Source organism: Trifolium pratense, linkage group LG1 (genome assembly GCF_020283565.1).
Source record: "Trifolium pratense cultivar HEN17-A07 linkage group LG1, ARS_RC_1.1, whole genome shotgun sequence".
NCBI classification, from domain to species: domain Eukaryota; kingdom Viridiplantae; phylum Streptophyta; class Magnoliopsida; order Fabales; family Fabaceae; genus Trifolium; species Trifolium pratense.
The window spans coordinates 47215821-47237649 of NC_060059.1; the positions used below are offsets into that span (position 1 = coordinate 47215821).

The 21829-nt window shown below is 38.0% G+C and overlaps 1 protein-coding gene and 1 non-coding gene across 2 annotated transcripts; one reads left to right on the top strand and one right to left on the bottom strand.

Annotated features, from left to right (window-relative positions):
• The first annotated feature begins 16127 nt into the window (after positions 1-16127).
• Positions 16128-18638, top strand: LOC123895398. Its single transcript, XM_045945683.1, has one exon. It carries the CDS (start codon positions 16128-16130, stop codon positions 18636-18638), a length of 2511 nt encoding a protein of 836 aa, XP_045801639.1.
• Positions 16506-16612, bottom strand: LOC123903379. Its single transcript, XR_006807955.1, has one exon. It is a non-coding gene; the product is annotated as a small nucleolar RNA R71 (small nucleolar RNA).
• Positions 18639-21829: the final 3191 nt, after the last annotated feature.

Here is a 21829-nt window from a genome sequence, read left to right on the forward strand (position 1 = left end):
GGAATTCACTGGAAAACAGATTAGGTCAAACATCTGTGGTATGAATCTGGCTTTCTCTCCTATTCATTTCAATGCTTTGCTTGGCTTGGATAACTCTGGGATAGAGTTAGATGTTTTTGAGAAGGACACAAGGTACAGAGATGATCTTCTGGCTCTGATATGTACAGATCTGAAACTGAAGGGTAAAGTCAAGGGTTTGACTGATGTCTGCAGAGTGCTATTCAAGATCATACTAGCTGCTATCAGTCCAAGAGTTGGTGGTACTGATACAATCTCCTGGACTCATCGTCATCTGATCTACTTCCTTCTGAAAGGAATGAAAGTGAATCTAGGAGAATATTTCTTTGAGAGGATCTGTGAAGCAATCTTCTCAAGCAAATCTCAGAGGAAAACAGCCATAGCTTATCCAAGATTACTCTCAGACCTTCTTTATCAAGGTCATGTTGTTCAGAATCTGAAGAAATTCCATCCAGAACTTGTGGAAAAGAAGTTCACTCCTGAGATTCTAAATGCAAGTTTTCTAACCAAGATGCGCATCATCTCATCAAAGTTGGTTCAACCTACACAAGAATTTACAGCCAGTCTTGAAGATCGTTTGTATGTGGATGGTTACCCAGTAATCTCTGAAATGGATGCTGAGCACATCATCCAAGATTATCTGGAAGTTCTTAGGAAAGAAGGGTATACTGTTGATAGGAGTATGGTCCCTCCAGCTCCTGTAAACATGTATAATCCTAAGAGGAAACCTAAGAGGAAAGCTGAACAAGAAAAACCAGATCTTCTGGCTAAGAAGAAGGTTAAGGTAGAAGAAGCTATTGCTGAGCAAAGAACAAAGAGGAAACATGAAGATTTGTCTGGAAAAGCTGCTGCAACTTCATCAAAGAAGCCTATTGTTGTTGATGATGAAGAGGATAGTGAAGATAGTGACTCTTCTGAATCTCAGTCTGATTCAGAAACTGAGTCTGATGAAGAAACTCTGAGTACTAGGATGCATCAGAAACAAGTTCCTGATCCCAAAGGTAAGTCTCCTAAGTACATCTTTAACGAAGCTGAAATTGGATTAGGGTTTACCAAACCACTTAGAACTATTCTTCCTGACATTTCACCTTCTGATAACCCTCTTTCTGAACTAGAAAAACACCTCAGCCCTGACCCCCTCAATAATCAGCCTCTTTCTCATGAAACCCACAAATCTTCCTCACCTCTTAAACCAAAATCACCTCTACCTCAACCTCAACCACAAAAGCAATCACCTGACATTCCATCATCTGAATCTCAACCAGATATTCCAACTGCTGAACCTCAAACCTCTCCCACCAAACAACCCTCTCCACATAAATCTCCTGAACCAACCCCTGAACACAAATCTTCTGAACCAACCCCTGAACATAAATCTCCTGAACCAACCCCTGAACACAAATCTTCTGAACCAACCCCTGAACATAAATCTCCTGAACCAACCCCTGAACACAAATCTTCTGAACCAACCCCTGAACATAAATCTCCTGAACCAACCCCTGAACACAAATCTCCTGAACCAACCCCTGAACACAAATCTTCTGAACCATCACCTGAACACATTTATACTGAATCAACATCTGACATCTCTTCCTCTGAATCATCTCCTGAACCCAATCCTAAACCAAGCATTCATACTTGTGCCCCTAACCCTTCAGAAGCAGAAGTTGTTATCATTACCAACCCTGCTAATGAACCATCAAAACTCTCTACCATTCCCAATATCTCACCCTCATCCTCTGACCCTTTTGGTAACCTCTCCAATCACCTGTATGATGATTTACTTAGGTTATCCCATATTCAGGACAGGTTTTTGGTGTGTCCCTCTGATGTGGATATGGAGGTGTCTCTTATTAAGGCTAGAATCTGCAATGCTCTGGATGTAATGGGTGATGAGATCAAGACTGTGATTGGGCAACGAGATTTGGATTTGGTACATCTGCTGAAGGACAGCTTAGCAAGAGCTAGCTTGAAACGACTGACTGGGTTTAATCATGAAGAGCATGAGCGTGCTAAGCTTGCTGCTATTGCTGCTACTGCGAGGCACATGTCTGTTTTTAAGGAATGCTGGGTGGATTCTAAGCTTTTCAAGAGTCTTGAGGATCAAAGGATTGAGAATGAACGTCTGGCTGAAGCTGCTGCAAGACTTGCTGAAGAAATCCCTGAGCTGAACCAAGAGGATGCTCCAGATGCTGATATTCTGATGATTGATTATCCAGAGGAAGGTGAACCCTCCTCTGATAAAGGCAAGGCACCTTTGGTTGAAGATCAAGCACCTGTGGTTGTAGATCAGCTGCAGATTTTTCAAGAAGCTCTGAGGGAACAACAAGAAGGTTTGGAAAGGCAAAGGACAGCTCACCTCAATTTAGAATCTAAAGTGGATGGTCTTGTTTCCAACGTGGGGTCTCTGAATGACAAATTTGACCAGCTCTTAGCCTTTCTCAAGAAACCTTAGGATTCTTTGCACTTTATGTCTTTCATGATATTTATCTTCTGAACTTGATATTCATATTTTCTTTACTTTATATTTATATTGTCTGAACAATTTTATTTTGGATTTTAACTTAGTTATGTGGTTTGTTATTTTTTTTATTTTATTTTTTTTGTGCTAACTTTCTTTGATAAACAAGAACATAAGAACACAAGATGAATTTAAAAGAAAATTTTTATTAATGATCTAACAATGTTGAGTACATTGGTAAAAAGAAAAAGACGACCTAATCCTAGTCAGATGGATAATACTCAGAAGAAATCTCAGATTTCTCCTCAGCATCCTCTGATGAAATTTCTATGGGATCTGGGTTCTGATCTTCTTCTTCTTCTTGTTCTTCTTCTGGAACATAGCCAGCCAAGAACTCAACATAGTCAGCATCATCTTCATTTTCTTCAGCTTCAGAATCTGATGAGATGATTATAATCTCAGCATCTTGTGGTTTCTTGTCGTCTTCTTTATCTTTCTCATCTTTTTCGCGTTTCTCTTCTTCTTTCTTTCTCCGAAACTCTGCGATACGTGAACTAAACCTTCTCATTCTTCTTGATCTTTCTTGATATACTCGTTTATTATTGTTTTTATGTGAAGAATGCATGTTAACTCGTTCACCTTTTATAAACCTTTTAGCGCGTTGTTTTTTGTTTTTGAAATAAATTCACCTTTGTAACAACCACTCTTCTTCTTTCACTGTCTTGGTTATCTAAATTTTTTTTACTTTTTGATAATGACAAAAGGGGGAGTAGTTACGCATTAATTGATAAGTGATAAGTTTCAAAGCTGAAACCACGCTCACGCTTTTATCCATTAAGTTAAAAGTTGTTACTTTTAAGTTGTTTTACGTATTTCAATGTGGAGACTAAGTTAGTTGAAACTGAAATAAATTTCATAAGTAAGGATAAGTTAAGAGTGCAATTTTAACTTAGCCTTATGAGACTTAGGGGGAGAGCTTGCAAACCTCTCACTCTGAAGAAAGATATGAAATTTGTTTTATTCCAAATTATCTTAATCTTATACTAAATTAAAATATTGTTGGATATTTGAATTGGCTTAATTTTGCTAAAACAAATATACTAATAAGATGTTGGATAACATGTTACAACATCATATTTATTCAAGGAAATCTCGCGCATTTATGAGAGCATCTGCTATATATGGAAATCCACTTAAAAAGCACGCTCAATGGAGATTTGATCTGATCAGGTATTTTAAGGATAAGATAAGACTTAATGGTACAACGGTATGATCACAATTATCCTATAAAGTCCTTAAACACTTTTGGAAAGTTTCTATACACTCTTGATGAAGATCAAATGAGAATCAGATCACCTTTTATGAGCTACAAGGAGCGTCCTATCAGTAATGAAGAAAGTGGAGCGTGCGAGATCATTATATATACGAAGACCAAGCTCAAGACTAAGCATCTCATTGAAAAATATTAGTTACACATATTGAGTCTTTGTTGAGTCTTTTATTGTTTGATTGTAATTCTTGCTTGTGGATTCTATAACACGAGTTAAGAAGTAAGTTTATTATTTTAAGGTGACTCCTAAGCTTTGAAGTACGGAGTTTACCGTGTGTGATTCACTTGAAGCTTTTAAGCAAAAGTGAAGTGTTGTCTTGACAAGTTGTCGCCACATCATTCCCAACATTGTATAATCAACACAGGTTGTGTTGTGTGAGTGGAAGTGAGATGGGATCTCATGTCTAGGAGTTCCTAGGCAGAAGTTGCATGAGTAGTGTCGAGGTTATAAGACGTAAACCAGGGGTTTGCTGGAGGTCTTAGTGTAAGGCGTAAATCCTAGGGTTTGCTGGAGGTCTTAGTAACTAGAGCTATTAGTGGATTTCCTTCCTGGATTGGTATCCCCCAGAGTAGGCAGTTGGCTGAACTGGGTTAACAATTACTTGTGTCATTTATTTATTTTCTGTCAGTTTTTATATGTTATACTAGATGTGCCAACAAAAGAAACAACATTAATCATAAAGTAGTTGTTGGGACATCTTAGGCAACATCATTCTAGTGATACCAGAATTTCAATTGGTATCAGAGCAGGCACCCTGTTCTGTTATTTTTGGGTGAGCTCCAGGGAGAGTACTTTCTGGTACAATGGATAAAGAAGGAGGGTCAGTGTCTAAACCCCCCCTACTGACAGGTCCTGAGAACTATGATTATTGGAAATCTAAAATGGAGGCTTTCATAAAATCAATTGACAGCAGGACATGGAAGGCTGTGTTACGTGGATGGGAACCACCAATGGTTCTTGACAAAGATGGCAATAAAACTGATGTCAAGAAGCCAAATGATGAATGGACTAAAGATGAGGATGATCTGGCACTTGGCAACTCCAAAGCCTTGTATGCTATTTTTAATGGTGTGGATGCAAACATGTTCAGGCTTGTTAAGAGATGTATTACTGCTAAGCATGCCTGGGAAGTTCTGAGAAAAGCTCATGAAGGAACATCAAAAGTTAAGCTATCTAAACTTCAGATGCTCAAAACCAATTTTGAGAATCTCAGAATGAAGGAGGAAGAAACCATTCATGACTTTCAAATGAATGTGCTTGACTTTGCAAATTCGTTTGATGCACTTGGAAAACCTATCTCAGATGAGGAGCTAGTTGGAAAAATACTCAGATCTTTGCCTAAAAGATTTGATATGAAGGTGACAGCCATTGAGGAGGCTCATGATCTTTCAAGTCTAAATCTAGATGAACTCATAGGATCACTTCAGACCTATGAAATTGGCCTAAACAGGAGAAATGAAAAGAAAGATAAGAATCTAGCCTTTGCTTCAAAAAGTGCTGCTGATGATTTACAAATTGAATCTGAAGGTGAAGAAAGCTTAGCTGAGTCTATGGCTATGCTTGGGAGACAGTTCAACAAGTTGATGAAGAAAGTGGATCAAAGGCACAAGCCAAATGGTCGATTCAACAACAACAACAAACAGTTCAGTCTTCAGAAAAAGACAAATGAAGATGAAAGAGGAGTAAAATGCCATGAATGTGAAGGTTTTGGACATATCAGACCTGAATGTCCAACCTTTCTAAAAAGGCAAAAGAAAGGTCTTGTGGTTTCATGGTCTGATACAGACTCAGAGGAGGAAGAATCTGCAAAATTTGTTAATGCCTTAACAGGAGTTTGTGAATCTGACTCAGAATCATGTGATGAGGAGGTAACTTATGAGGAACTAGCTGCTACTTATAAAGATCTTCATACTAGAAGTATAGAAGTTTGCAAAGCATTAGAAAAACAAAAGAAGATCAATGGTAAACTACAAGCTGAGAAAAATGATTTACTCATAAACATTGATAATCTCAATGCTAAGGTTGAAGATCAGAGTAGTCAAATTCAACAGCTGGAAATAGAGAAGTCGAACCTCCTGTGTAAAGTTGCTGAACAGAATAAAGAAGTAACCAAATTAAATGCTGATTTAGATCAAGTCACAAAAGTGGCTAAAATGATGACCAAAGGTACTGATGCTTTTGAGGAAATGTTACAGAGACAAAACTATGGGAAACCTAAGCCCATTGGTTTTGAACATGAAAGAGTAAAGCACCAGATGAAGTTCAACAATGCTACTATACATACTCCAATCAGTAGCACGTTTGTGTCAGGAGGATTGTCGCAACATCTGATGGGACATTCTATGCCCAGGTTCTATAACTGGACATGTCATCATTGTGGCAGGAAAGGACACATTAGGCCTTTCTGCTATAGGCTGCACGGATATCCAAGGAGAGTTCATCAAGAATTCTATACTCCTGTCTTTCCTAATGTTACAACAAGACAGGAATGGAGAGAAAAGAAGAAGATCACAGGTCTAATAGCTCATACATCTTTAAGAGCTTCTTCAAGAGAAACCTGGTACTTTGATAGTGGCTGTTCTAGACACATGACAGGTGTTGAACACTATCTTGAAGACTTGAAGTCATATGCTACCAGCTTTGTGACTTTTGGAGATGGAGCCAAAGGAGAGATCAAGGGAGTTGGTAAACTTGCAAGCCATGGCTTACCAAAGCTAGATAATGTGCTGCTTGTAAAAGGGCTTAAAGCTAATCTAATCAGCATAAGCCAACTTTGTGATCAAGGCATGAAAGTTAACTTCACAAAAGCTGAATGTCTAGTTACAAATGAGCAAGGAGAGCTGTTAATGAAAGGAGTAAGGTCAAGAGACAACTGCTATCTCTGGATCCCTAAAGAAGAAGATGTACCAACATGTCTCATTAGCAAAGAAGATGAGGTAAAGTTGTGGCACCAAAAACTTGGCCACCTGCACCTTAAAGGCATGAAGAAGGCAATAGCTAAAGAGGCTATCAGAGGACTTCCAAAGCTCAAAATAGAGGAAGGAAGTATATGTGGAGAATGTCAAATAGGGAAGCAGACAAAGATGTCGCATCCAAAGTTGCAACATCTTACCACAACAAGGGTTCTAGAATTACTGCACATAGACCTGATGGGGCCAATGCAAGTGGAGAGCCTTGGAGGAAAAAGGTACGCATTTGTCATGGTGGATGACTTTTCAAGGTTCACATGGATTGAATTCCTAAAAGACAAATCTGAAAGTTTTGATGCATTCAAAGAACTTTGTCTTCAACTCCAAAGAGAAAAGAACTCTGCTATTGTTAGGATACGAAGTGATCATGGTAAAGAGTTTGAGAATGCAAGCTTTCTTGAATTCTGCATCTCTGAAGGAATCAAGCATGAATTCTCAGCTCCAATCACACCTCAACAAAATGGTGTTGTTGAGAGGAAGAACAGGACAATACAAGAGTCAGCCAGAGTAATGTTGCATGCAAAACATCTTCCATATCAATTCTGGGCTGAGGCTATGCATACTGCTTGTTATATTCACAATCGTGTCACACTCAGAACTGGAACTTCTACTACACTATATGAATTGTGGAAAGGCAGAAAACCAACTGTCAAACACTTTCATGTGTTTGGAAGTAAGTGTTACATCCTAGCTGATAGAGAGCACAGAAGGAAAATGGATCCTAAAAGTGAAGAAGGATTATTTCTTGGGTATTCAACAAACAGCAGGGCTTATAGAGTTTACAACCAGAGAACCAAAGTAATAGTAGAGTCTATCAACGTTGTGATAGATGATATGACATCTGCTGAAACATCTGACACTGAAGATGATGTTGCAACAACTTTGCCAACATCTGAAGAAACTGTAGCAGATAAGGAATCAGATTCAGATGATGAATCAATCATCCCTACACCTCGCCCTGTGAGCAAAGTTCCTTCAATACGAATCCAGAAGAACCATCCCAAGGATCTCATCATAGGAAATCCTAACCAAGGAATTGCTACAAGAAGGACTAATGAAGTGGTTACTAATTCATGTTTTGTTTCAAAAGTTGAGCCTAAAAATGTAAAAGAGGCTCTCACTGATGAGTTCTGGATAGAAGCCATGCAAGATGAATTAACTCAGTTTAGGAGAAGTGATGTGTGGGATCTTGTTCCTAGACCCAATGGTGTTAATGTTATAGGCACAAAATGGGTGTTCAAAAACAAGTCAGACGAAAATGGTGTTGTAACAAGAAACAAGGCAAGGTTAGTGGCTCAAGGGTACACTCAGGTTGAAGGACTTGACTTTGATGAAACATTTGCGCCAGTTGCAAGGCTGGAATCTATTAGGCTACTTCTTGGTATAGCATGCATCTTCAAATTTAAGCTGTACCAAATGGATGTCAAGAGTGCCTTCCTTAATGGGTACCTACATGAAGAAGTTTATGTGGAGCAGCCAAAAGGTTTTGTAGATCCTGCTAATCCTGATCATGTGTACAAGCTGAAGAAGGCTCTTTATGGACTGAAACAGGCTCCAAGGGCCTGGTACGAAAGGCTGACAAATTTTCTTGTTAGTCAAGGATACAGAAAAGGAGGCCATGACAAAACCTTGTTTGTTAAAGAACAAGAAGAGAAGCTGATGATTGCCCAGATTTATGTTGATGACATAGTATTTGGTGGAATGTCTGAAAAGATGGTGCAACATTTTGTACAACAAATGCAATCAGAGTTTGAAATGAGTTTGGTTGGTGAGCTAACATATTTTCTTGGTCTGCAAGTAAAACAAATGGAAGACACCATATTTGTCTCTCAAAGCAAATATGCGAAGAACATGATCAAAAAGTTTGGAATGGACACTGCAACACACAAGAGAACACCAGCTGCTACTCATCTAAAGCTAACCAAAGATGAAAATGGCATTGATGTTGATCAAAGCCTATACAGGAGCATGATTGGCAGTCTATTGTATCTTACAGCTAGTAGACCAGACATCACCTTTGCTGTAGGTGTTTGTGCAAGATATCAAGCCAAGCCAAAGATGAGCCATCTTGTCCAAGTCAAAAGGATTCTGAAGTATATAAAGGGCACCAGTGATTATGGAATTCTGTACTCCCAGACAAAGAATTCAACTTTGATAGGGTATTGTGATGCAGATTGGGCTGGAAGTGCTGATGATAGAAAGAGCACTTCAGGAGGATGCTTCTTTTTGGGTGACAACCTGATCTCATGGTTCAGCAAGAAGCAGAACTGTGTGTCTCTATCCACTGCAGAGGCTGAATACATAGCTGCAGGTAGCAGTTGTTCCCAGCTGATGTGGATGAAACAGATGCTGAAAGAATATAATGTCGACCAAGATGTCATGACATTATATTGTGACAACTTGAGTGCAATCAATATATCAAAGAATCCAGTTCAACACTCAAGAACCAAACATATAGACATCAGGCATCATTTCATTAGAGACCTTGTTGAAGAAAATTGTGTGGAACTTAAGCACATTGGTACAAGTGAACAGCTAGCTGACATTTTTACAAAGGCGCTTGATGCTAATCAGTTTGAATTTTTAAGGGGCAAATTGGGAATTTGCCTGCATGAAGATGCATAGCAGTTACAGCAGTTGAGGCGTGCAAAAAGAAACCGTTTTCTCTCCCATCATTCAATGCACGCTAATTTAGGGAAATCATTACAAACTTCCCTTAAATGTGTCTGTACACGCAATCAATACACTTTCATTAAAAACCTAATTTCTGATCGTGAACCCTATTCAACTGCTTCTCATCACAACCTTCATCCATTCAACTTCTCAAACTTCAAAAACCTTCGTTCAAACATGTCTGAATCATCACAAACTACAAAGACTGGTCGTTCTACTCGATCAAAGGCGAAGATCGATTCCTCAAAGATCATTAAGGACGCCGTTCCTGTTACGACTGTTCGTGCTACCAAACCCAAAGCTCAAACAAATGCCGCTGAGAAGAAAGGAAAAGAGAAATCTGTTGAGAAAAAGGAAGAAATCATCAAAGTAAGTGATGCTATCTCTCCTTTGAGTAATAAATCTAGTAAAGGAAGTTCTAAAAGGAAAAGAAGGGATTACAAATCTAAGTTTTCTCTGTCTATGTCTGATTTGGTTTTTGAATCAAATGTTAACACATCCGAGAAAGCAACCAAAGTAGAATCTCAGAACCCTAAATCTGTCTCCGAAGTTGTTGAAACACTTATTTCAATTGCTGGAAACCCTAATCAAGATAATTTGGGATCTGATGCTAAGAAGAGAGATCTGAATAATTTGACTGTTGATACTGAGATGGAAGACACTCCTACAGAGGTTGAGCCTAATATTGCTGAGAAATCACCAACAATTGCTGAGATGGTGGCTGAAAAATCAACCCCTGCTGTTACTGAAGAAGTTGTTATGAAGGATGTTGAAACATCCTTGAATGAGAATGAAGAAGTTGAAACTACAACTGCTGAGGAAGAACCTGTGAAGGAAACTGTTGCTGAAAAGGATGTTGAGACAACTGCCACAACATCTGAGTCCACAGATGAAGAAACAGGAACTGCTGATGAGGGTACTTCTGATAATGAAGGGGACACTCAATCTGAAGAGAGCAACCAGTCCATTCCCACAGAAGAACCAGAGATTGAAGCTGACAAGCCTGCAGAAGCTGAGAAGGAAACAGAGAAAGATGTAGTAGATGTTGATGATTATGTCACCACCAAGACTGCTGTTAAACCAACTGGTGGTATAACAAAAAGGTTGAGAAGCTGTACAGGGAAGGCTGTGGCCACTGCAAGCAAGACTCCTGCACCAAGAGTGAAAACAAAAGGTGTTGGACCAGTCAAAGGTTGGAGTAAAGTTCTCTCCCCTCCTGTCAAGAAGAAGGAGACACTGAAGAGAAAGAAGGAGTCATCCAGTGACTCAGATTATGATGCTGCTGAAGATGTTGCTAACATCTCATCTCCAAACCCTAAGAAGGCTACTGCAAAGAAGGTTCCTCAAGGTATTGAAGAAGCCCCCTGTGACAACATTTCATTCCATCGTGCTGCCTTTGCACTGAGATGGGATTACATCTACCAGAGGAGACTGGCTGTTGAAAGGGAATTAACCAAAGATGCTCTCAAATGTCAAGACATCTTTGACTACATCAAGGAAGCTGGTCTGATGAAGACAGTCTGTGACTTCAGTCCCTGCTATGAGCTGCTTGTGAAAGAATTTCTGGTGAACATCCCTGAAGAATGTGATAACCCACTGAGCAAGGACTACCACAAAGTTTTTGTCAGAGGTAAATGTATCAATTTCTCTCCTGTTGTCATCAATGAATACTTAGGTAGGTCTGTAGAACCTAAGGCTGAATTAGAGGTTGCTAATGATGTTGTGAGTACTGAGATAACTGGTGGTAAGGTTAAGGTCTGGCCCACAAAGAAGCTGATACCCACTAGTAAATTGAATGTCAAATATGCCATCCTCAATAGGATAGGGTCAACAAATTGGGTGCCAACCAAGCATGCAACCAATGTTGCTACAAACCTGGGTAGATTTATATATGCTGTAGGAACCAAGTTTGACTATGACTATGGGACCTTTATTTTTGATCAAACCATTAGGCATATTAGATCAACAGCTGTGAAGATGCCAATAGCATTTCCATCTTTGCTATGTGGAATTATCTTGGCCCAATATCCAGACATTAAGATTGTGACTGACACTCCCAAGAAAAGGGAATCTGGTTTTACTTTTCATCACAAGCTTTTTGGTAATCACAATGTTACTGATCATGTTGGAACATCTATTGCTGGAGCTGGTGTTATGACCAAAAAGGAAATTATTGCTAGTTTGAAGGTTCAATGTCAGGACATTGATAAACAGCAGGCTGAGCTTGAGGAAAGGAAGAATGTGTTCTTGAAGATGATTGAAGGATTGGAAGCTGATGAGGTACCTGTGAAAGCTAGTGCAAATGTGGCTGCTACAGGTGATCAAAACAATGCAGATGAGGATGAAGGTTATGCTACTGCTACAGATGAGGATGAAGCCTCTGACAGTAGTGATGATGAATGATTTTGTAATTTGTTTAATGTTTTACTGAACTTTGCTATTTGTTTTTGTGGGTTGTTTGTGCCCTGGATTTTAGCACCTTCTGAGTGCATGGTCTGTACTTTTAATTCTGCACTTTGGATACTTAACTTTCCTGTTTTGGCACATTTTGTGGCTAAAAAGGGGGAGTAGTACTTTGATTTGTTTGGTTCTGCTACATGTTGTTGTGTCTTTTGTTATGACATGTTGTTAAGTAGCAGTAAGCAAGTATTCAGGGGGAGTAAAATTTTTTTTACCCTGAGATGATGCACAAGCTGATGAAGTCAGGGGGAGTTTGCTACTGAATGGATGCTGCCCTGATTGGACGAACATGTGCTAGAAGATGTGCTCCCATATGGCACAACATCTTTGATGACATATGACATATGATATATGTTTTGCTCTGATACCACGTTTTATTTTGCTCGAGGCTAATTGATGCTAACTCCGCTGCTGCTGCCTCTGATGCATATATTTTTCACCTATGTGAAATTTTATTAAATGATGCTCTAACATTCCTTCTTTTGTGTGACCATGGTGATTTGAAGGATTGCGCTTTTTATATCTCTCAAAGGTAATGGCCTGAAATTGTTTTAGCCAAAAATTGCCAAAGGGGGAGATTGTTGGATATTTGAATTGGCTTAATTTTGCTAAAACAAATATACTAATAAGATGTTGGATAACATGTTACAACATCATATTTATTCAAGGAAATCTCGCGCATTTATGAGAGCATCTGCTATATATGGAAATCCACTTAAAAAGCACGCTCAATGGAGATTTGATCTGATCAGGTATTTTAAGGATAAGATAAGACTTAATGGTACAACGGTATGATCACAATTATCCTATAAAGTCCTTAAACACTTTTGGAAAGTTTCTATACACTCTTGATGAAGATCAAATGAGAATCAGATCACCTTTTATGAGCTACAAGGAGCGTCCTATCAGTAATGAAGAAAGTGGAGCGTGCGAGATCATTATATATACGAAGACCAAGCTCAAGACTAAGCATCTCATTGAAAAATATTAGTTACACATATTGAGTCTTTGTTGAGTCTTTTATTGTTTGATTGTAATTCTTGCTTGTGGATTCTATAACACGAGTTAAGAAGTAAGTTTATTATTTTAAGGTGACTCCTAAGCTTTGAAGTACGGAGTTTACCGTGTGTGATTCACTTGAAGCTTTTAAGCAAAAGTGAAGTGTTGTCTTGACAAGTTGTCGCCACATCATTCCCAACATTGTATAATCAACACAGGTTGTGTTGTGTGAGTGGAAGTGAGATGGGATCTCATGTCTAGGAGTTCCTAGGCAGAAGTTGCATGAGTAGTGTCGAGGTTATAAGACGTAAACCAGGGGTTTGCTGGAGGTCTTAGTGTAAGGCGTAAATCCTAGGGTTTGCTGGAGGTCTTAGTAACTAGAGCTATTAGTGGATTTCCTTCCTGGATTGGTATCCCCCAGAGTAGGCAGTTGGCTGAACTGGGTTAACAATTACTTGTGTCATTTATTTATTTTCTGTCAGTTTTTATATGTTATACTAGATGTGCCAACAAAAGAAACAACATTAATCATAAAGTAGTTGTTGGGACATCTTAGGCAACATCATTCTAGTGATACCAGAATTTCAAATATCATGGATAAAACTTAAAGCTTAGGCTTTAAGGAGTATCAATCTTAGGGGGAGCTTGCAAACCTCACAAACCTAAGAGAAACATGATAAGTTAATTTAACAACAATTGTCAATTAATACTTATGTTTGTCATCATCAAAAAGGGGGAGATTGTTGGAACAAAATTGATTTAAAAATGTTTGCCCCTAAATCTATTAAGGTTTTGATGATAACAAAGTATTAATAAACAATTGGAAGGACTAAAAATTTAATTTAAGTGTGCAGGACTTAGATTCAATTAAGCTCTGATTAATGATCAGAAGATAAGGATTTCAGAAGTTTGCAAGCGTTCAGAAGATCTTGTAACTCAGAAGTTGTACTCTTCAGACGATGAAGTCTTCAGAACTTCTTAAGGTCTTAGCTTCATCAAACTCTGATGATCTTCTTGAAGTTTGTAAAGATTCTCTTTTGCTAGTCAACTCTTCTACCAATGAAGAAAAGGACCTTTCAAGCCTGATCAGAACAACTAATCTCTTTCTGTCTGTTCTCTTTTGAGAACGTGGGTCATCAGTTGTGTTAGCTGAATAAGGAAAGTCTTCTCTGCAGTAGTCAAAGTACCTGAAACTCTTACTTAGTTTTGGATACAACCAAACTGCATCAAGACAGGCTGCTTGAAGACAAAAGATTATCTACTTCAACGGTCTTCTTTGCAACGACTCTTTTCTAGTCGTATATATACTAAAGGAATCAGTTGTAATATACATTAAGGATTACTATCACGCACGAACAAACTCTGAATTCCACATACAAAGCTCTGAACCTCTGAACTGTGTTGTTGCACTTTGATAACACCGAAAAATGCACTATTTATTTAATAAAATTAGCTTAGCATTTTACTATTTTTTTGCATTTTTCGTAGTATTATTACTATTATTTTTATGTATTTCAGGAATGTCCGGAAGCTACCAAATAATTTATAAGTTGCAAAATAAATGCTAATAAAGAATTGGATCGAGTTAGGAAGCAAAAAGGAGGTGAAGGCCAAAACAAACAAGTCACAAATGGGCCACAAGCCACAAATGAAGCAGCCCAATTCACACATATATGGCGTACGGCACTTATTTGATGGCCACCAAATATTGTTCCTTTTTCTTAGGCACTTATTCACACAAACAACATGTGCTGGCCACCACTTGCTATTTAATAGCAAACACTTTAAGCATGTGACGTAAGCCACTCCTATCCTAATGGGCAGCATGCATATCTCTTCTTCTCCGAAACTTAAGCAAATCAGCAACCGAACAACTATTTTGCAGGGAGAAAAATATCTCCTCTTAGCCTATAAATAGAGGATCTATCTCTCATTATTTTTTAACGTTTCATTATTAGAATTTAAGAGCAGATAGAAAATATTTTACTTTCCTGTTTTTCATTCAGTTTAGCAGTTTACCATTCAAGCTTGTTCCGGTGACATTGTTTTCAATTCCAGTTTATTAAGGTTCTAATCTCTTGTTCTATTTATTTTATTGTTCTTTTAATTCAGTCACTGTTTGTTCAAGTTTTACATCTTTCAGTACTTATCGTTACTTTATTTATGTTATGTTTATTTATTTAATTACTATGTTGTTACCAGCAACTATGTCTAGCTAATTTATTGAAACTGGAATGTGAAATTGGAAGCTAATTTGGATTCGATGGTTAATTTGTTTACTTAATATTTTAAACTAGTTTTCTGTATCAGTTTTTAATAATTAAATTAAAGATTTTGCACGAGAGTGAAAATTAACTAAGGTATAAATTAATAGCGCGACAGTGTGAGATTTATATCGGATAGTAAAAACTGAACATTATTTTTAAACACCGCGACAGCTCTTTAAAGATAATTAAACTATATTAGTTTTCAAAAAGTATTTTATAAATAGATGTGAGAGCGAGAGTGAAGCATTCATTTATATAATATAGTATCAGTTCAATAGCGCGACGGCGTGAGACTATATTTTTAAACTAAGGTTGTTTTGAGAAAACTAGATCTTTTTAATTAAATTGAATTGATTTTCAAAAAGTATTTTTATAAGTAAGTGCGAGAGCGAAAGTGAAACATTTATTTTATATCTATACGATATTACTCAATAGCGCGAGAGTGTGAGACGCGTATCTTTTAATCAATTTCAGTTTATTAAAAAGTAACATTATTTCAAAACGCAGTTTAATTACCGAATCCATTTAGGCGACTAAAATCACATTCCGGTTTAGTTTTATCCTTTTTTAAAAAAGTCAAATTTATTTTAGTTATTAATTAGAATTCCTCTTTTGATTAAAGCCTTGACCTTACGATTTATTAAAAACAAGCGAATTATTGAGAAAATAGTCCCTGTGGGATCGATATCTTTTAAAACTACACGATAGATCTGTGCACTTGCAGAGTTATCGCATCAAGTTTTTGGCGCCGTTGCCGGGGACTAATTTAGTCAATTTTCGCTAATTAGTTTTTAATTTGTAACGATTAAGGCAACCCTTTTACTTAGGTTGTATGCCCAGTACTCGTACCTCCGAGGAATCATTAGAACAACCTATCCCAGAAATAGAGCGTTATATTCATTTACAACGCCGAATCCGCGAATTTCAAAAACAATTTAACCTCAGACCGATGGCCCAACGCGAACGTCCTCTCAAGGACTATGCCGTTCCCTCCGAAGAGGAACCTCATTCGAGTATCGCGCCCCCTAACATCGAAGCAAGGAACTTCGAATTGAAACCCGCGCTGTTGCAAATCGTGCAACAAAACCAATTCTCTGGTTCGCCCACGGAGGATCCGAACCTCCACCTCTCGGTGTTTGTGCAGTACGCAGACACGATAAAAGCCAATGGTGTCGAACCCGAAGCAATACGACTCCGTCTTTTCCCGTTCTCTTTAAGAGACAGAGCTAGAGCTTGGCTTCAAGCTTTACCTACAAACTCCATCACTACATGGAACGAATTGAAGAAGCAATTCTTGGCCAGATATTTCCCGCCAAGCAAGACAGCTATGTTAAGAGCCCAAATCAACGGATTTAGGCAAAAAGATGGAGAATCACTCTTCGAAGCTTGGGAAAGATACAAGGATATGATGAGACTCTGTCCACACCACGGTTTAGAACAATGGCTTATAATCCATACCTTCTATAATGGGCTGCTATATAACACTAGACTTACCATAGATGCAGCCGCAGGCGGAGCGCTGATGGATAAATCTTACCAAGAAGCCACCCAGCTTATAGAAAACATGGCCCAAAACCATTATCAATGGGGAAGCGAACGCGCTGCCATAGAAAAATCCCAAACGAAAGGCGGTATGTACGAAGTAAGCGGCATAGACCATGTCAATGCCAAAATAGAAGCCCTTTCTCAAAAGATAGAGAGTTTAACTTTATCTCCCACTGCTACCATAGCCGCAGTACAACCGAACTGCGAATTATGTGGAGTTCCCGGACACATAACCTCTGAATGTCAATTACTAGCCGGACTCAACCAAGTAAATTATGCGCAAGGAAACCCATACTCCAACACGTACAACCCTGGGTGGAAAAATCATCCAAGCCTCCCCTATAAGAAAAATGATGCTTTATTTACGCCTAGCACTCCACCAGGCTTCCAAAACCAAATAGGAGCCCCTGTTGCTCCCGTTGCCCCTCAAAAGTCAAACTTTGAACTTATGATGGAGAATTTTGTCCTAGCTCAGACTCAACAAAATAAGGAATTCATGAACCAAAATATTCACACTAATGAGTTGATTAAGCAATTAGCTAACAAAATCGATTCCATTTCCACTCATAATAAGATGCTAGAGACTCAAATTTCTCAAGTAGCTCAACAACAGGCAGCTACAGCTGCCCCAGCCGAAACACTACTCGGCCAACCGCAACCAAATCTCAAGGGCCACATTAACGCTATAACGCTGCGAAGTGGAACAGAGTTAGAAGATCCCGTTGCTAAAAGAGTTAGAGCGAGAGACTTAGGAAAAATTGTAGAGAAAGACTCGGAGAGTGTAACTGACAAGGACACTGAGAGAGAACCGATAGCAGTGGAGGATGGACAAACATCGCAGGCCAAAAAGGTGATTGAGAATGATCAAGAAAAACCATATGTACCCCCTCCTCCTTACAAGCCTCCTATCCCATATCCTCAAAGACTTGCAAAATCTAAGAATCCGGGACAGTTTGAGAAGTTTATCGAGATGCTCAAAAAGCTTCATATTGACATACCCTTCATTGAGGCTATAACCCAGATACCTTCATATGCCAAATTCTTAAAAGAAATTCTTTCAAACAAGCGAAAGATGGAAGACATTGGGCAAGTGGAATGCAATGCAATTAGTGAAAACAAGCTAGCCCCAAAACTCGAGGACCCAGGAAACTTTTCTATTCCTTGCGTTGTTGGTAGATATGTCATAGATAAAGCCCTTTGTGATCTAGGAGCAAGTGTAAGTTTGATGCCTCTATCTATCTGCAAGAGGCTCGGACTTGGAGAGTTAAAACCTACTAAGATGTCCTTACAGTTGGCTGACAGATCTATCAAATACCCATTAGGAATACTGGAAAATGTTCCAGTAAGGATCGGCCAACTGTTTATCCCTACTGATTTTGTGATCATGGGCATCAGGGAAGACGTTGATATTCCCATTCTGTTAGGTAGACCTTTCTTAGCTACTGCGGGCGCTATAATAAATGTAAAGAAAGGGAAGCTTACCTTTGAGGTTGGGGATGAGAAAATCGAGTTCATACTATCTCAATTCATGAAAGGCCCCACCTTTAAGAATTCTTGTTGTAGACTCAACATAGTTGAAGGACATATCGATAAAAGCACCTCTGAACAAGTCCCTCCCGCCATACTAAAATCCCACCCAGTAAATGATATCTTCCAGAATACGAAACACAAAGAGGGTGAGGATTATGAGAATATGCTAGGTGGATTTCCTGATACTCATGACCACATTTTTAAAGAATGCCAAATGCTGGCACATGGGAAGATTCACACAGTGGAGAAGAAACTCCCACCTCCTCTCACCAGAAAGAAAGCAAAAGGGAAAGCACCTATTAGATGGTTGGATGTGTTCAAATGGATCTCTAAGGATGTTGAGTACAGTGTTAAGGATATCAGTCTGAAAGAGGCGCCCTCTTGATTTATGGGTCGTGCAAAGTCGAGCTAACCGACTTTAAACACAGCGCTGCGTGGGAGGCAACCCACGAGTTTTTATTTTAATGTTTTCATTTGAATTTGCAGAAAATAAAGAGATCGATCGCTTAACACCCATCAGTGCATTATAGGCGTAAATCTCCAGGTTTTGCACTCCAATTCTACTCTTGAGTCGCACCAGTGAGGACACTGTTGGATTTAAGTTTAGGGGAGCATTTCACTACTTTTATTTATTTCCCAGTCATTTCAATTTATTTCCCTTTTCGCATAATAAAAAAATTAAATTTATAGTGTTTTCTTTGGTTTTTCTAAATTTTTCCTTTTCTTGAGCCAATTTAAAAAAATTTCTAAAGATTTAGGACAATTATTCACTTTGAAAGTATATAGGTTAAGAAAGGACGAGAGGCTAAGTTAAGAAAATTAGGGAATTTTACAACAAAATCGGTATTTTTCCAACACCCAGAAGTCTCCCTAGTATAGATATCAATTTGAATAACCATTGTGCCGAAATCTCCTGATTTAAATTTGTGGATTCCTTTAGTAGTTTATTTACCAGTCGGACACCATCTATAAGTCACACATTAAGTAGGTCAGTCGATGAATATAAGCGAATCATTTAAGCAAATAAAAGGTCATACTGTGGTAATACGGTTAAACCTTGTGAATATATATGTATATTTGAATATTGCTTGTGAAAGTAATACGAAAATTTGCATCATCAAAATAATTTGCGAGAGAAAAAAAAATGAATAAAATCGCTAACCGATTTTCTTACCATGTGTGTGACATAAGATAAAGGGGTCTTAATGTGACTGTCTAGAATGAAAAAGGATAAAACAAAGGAGATAGATCTAGATTTTAGTACAACGGCATGATCCGAATTCGGTATGTATAAGAGGGAGAACTTTGTGTGTCGTTGAAATACCCTTCTTGATTGAATAAGCACCTAATTAATTATTCTTAGCTGATTTGAATTTCTGACCACGTATGAGTATCTGTGGTATTGTTTTTCTAAGTCTACATTTATGAATTGCTTAGTATTTTAATTTTTTTTCTATATGCAAGCTAAATTGCTTGAGGACAAGCAATGGTTCAAGTTTAGGGGAGTTTGATAACACCGAAAAATGCACTATTTATTTAATAAAATTAGCTTAGGCATTTTACTATTTTTCTGCATTTTTCGTAGTATTATTACTATTATTTTTTATGTATTTCAGGAATGTCCGGAAGCTACCAAATAATTTATAAGTTGCAAAATAAATGCTAATAAAGAATTGGATCGAGTTAGGAAGCAAAAAGGAGGTGAAGGCCAAAACAAACAAGTCACAAATGGGCCACAAGCCACAAATGAAGCAGCCCAATTCACACATATATGGCGTACGGCACTTATTTGATGGCCACCAAATATTGTTCCTTTTTCTTAGGCACTTATTCACACAAACAACATGTGCTGGCCACCACTTGCTATTTAATAGCAAACACTTTAAGCATGTGACGTAAGCCACTCCTATCCTAATGGGCAGCATGCATATCTCTTCTTCTCCGAAACTTAAGCAAATCAGCAACCGAACAACTATTTTGCAGGGAGAAAAATATCTCCTCTTAGCCTATAAATAGAGGATCTATCTCTCATTATTTTTTAACGTTTCATTATTAGAATTTAAGAGCAGATAGAAAATATTTTACTTTCCTGTTTTTCATTCAGTTTAGCAGTTTACCATTCAAGCTTGTTCCGGTGACATTGTTTTCAATTCCAGTTTATTAAGGTTCTAATCTCTTGTTCTATTTATTTTATTGTTCTTTTAATTCAGTCACTGTTTGTTCAAGTTTTACATCTTTCAGTACTTATCGTTACTTTATTTATGTTATGTTTATTTATTTAATTACTATGTTGTTACCAGCAACTATGTCTAGCTAATTTATTGAAACTGGAATGTGAAATTGGAAGCTAATTTGGATTCGATGGTTAATTTGTTTACTTAATATTTTAAACTAGTTTTCTGTATCAGTTTTTTAATAATTAAATTAAAGATTTTGCACGAGAGTGAAAATTAACTAAGGTATAAATTAATAGCGCGACAGTGTGAGATTTATATCGGATAGTAAAAACTGTGTTGGAACAAAATTGATTTAAAAAATGTTTGCCCCTAAATCTATAAAGGTTTTGATGATAACAAAGTATTAATAAACAATTGGAAGGACTAAAAATTTATTTTAAGTCGCAGATATAAGCATCATTTAAGTCCTGAGTGAAGTTCAGAGGATGTGAATTCAGAAGTTCACAAGCGCTCAGAAGATGTTGGACTTCAGAAGATTCAACGTTCAGAGGATGAAGACTTCAGAACTTCTTGTCTGTCTAAGCTTCATCAACCTCTGAAGATCTCTTTGATAGCTGTGAAAGATTCCTTTCACCAGTCAACTCTTCTACCAATGGAGAAAAGGACCTTTCAAGCCTGATCAGTTCAGCTACCTCTGTTTTTGTCTGTCCTAACCTGAGAACGTGGGTCCCTTCAGTTTTGTTAGCTGAATAAGGAAAGTCCACTCTGCAGTAGTCAAAGTAACTGAAACTCTTTCTTAGTTTTGGATACAACCAAACTGCATCAAGACAGACTGCTTGAAGACAAAAGGTTATCAACTCCAACGGCTCCTTTTGCAACGTCTCTTTTCTAGTGGTATATATACTAGAAGATTCAGCTACAACATATACAATTATCAAGATTTGAACCGTGCGCTGAACAAACTCTGAACTCTGTGATATACAAGCTCTGAACCTTTCTCAAGTGTTTTTGCACTTTAGTCAAATACTCTGTAATATTTGTATTTGCTCTCTTTAGGTTCATCTAAGAGCATTTGTATATTTTTATATACTTTACTATTACTTGTGAAACTTAAGCTTGTGTGCTTAAGTGAGGAACTTAAGCTTGTGTGCTTAAGTGTGAAGTCTTAAGCTTGTGTGCTTGAGCATTGTTGAGAAGTCTCTTGCTTGTGTGCTTGAGCAGGTGTAATCTTGTGTGATTATAGTGAACTCCCTTGGAAGTGCAAGGGGACTGGACTACTCTCGTTTTGTGAGAGGAACCAGTATAAACTGCTTGTGTGTGATCTCTCTCTCTCTCTTGTTATTATTTGTGTTATTTATCCGCTGCGAACGTAGTATGAGTTAAGAACTTGAAAAAGTTT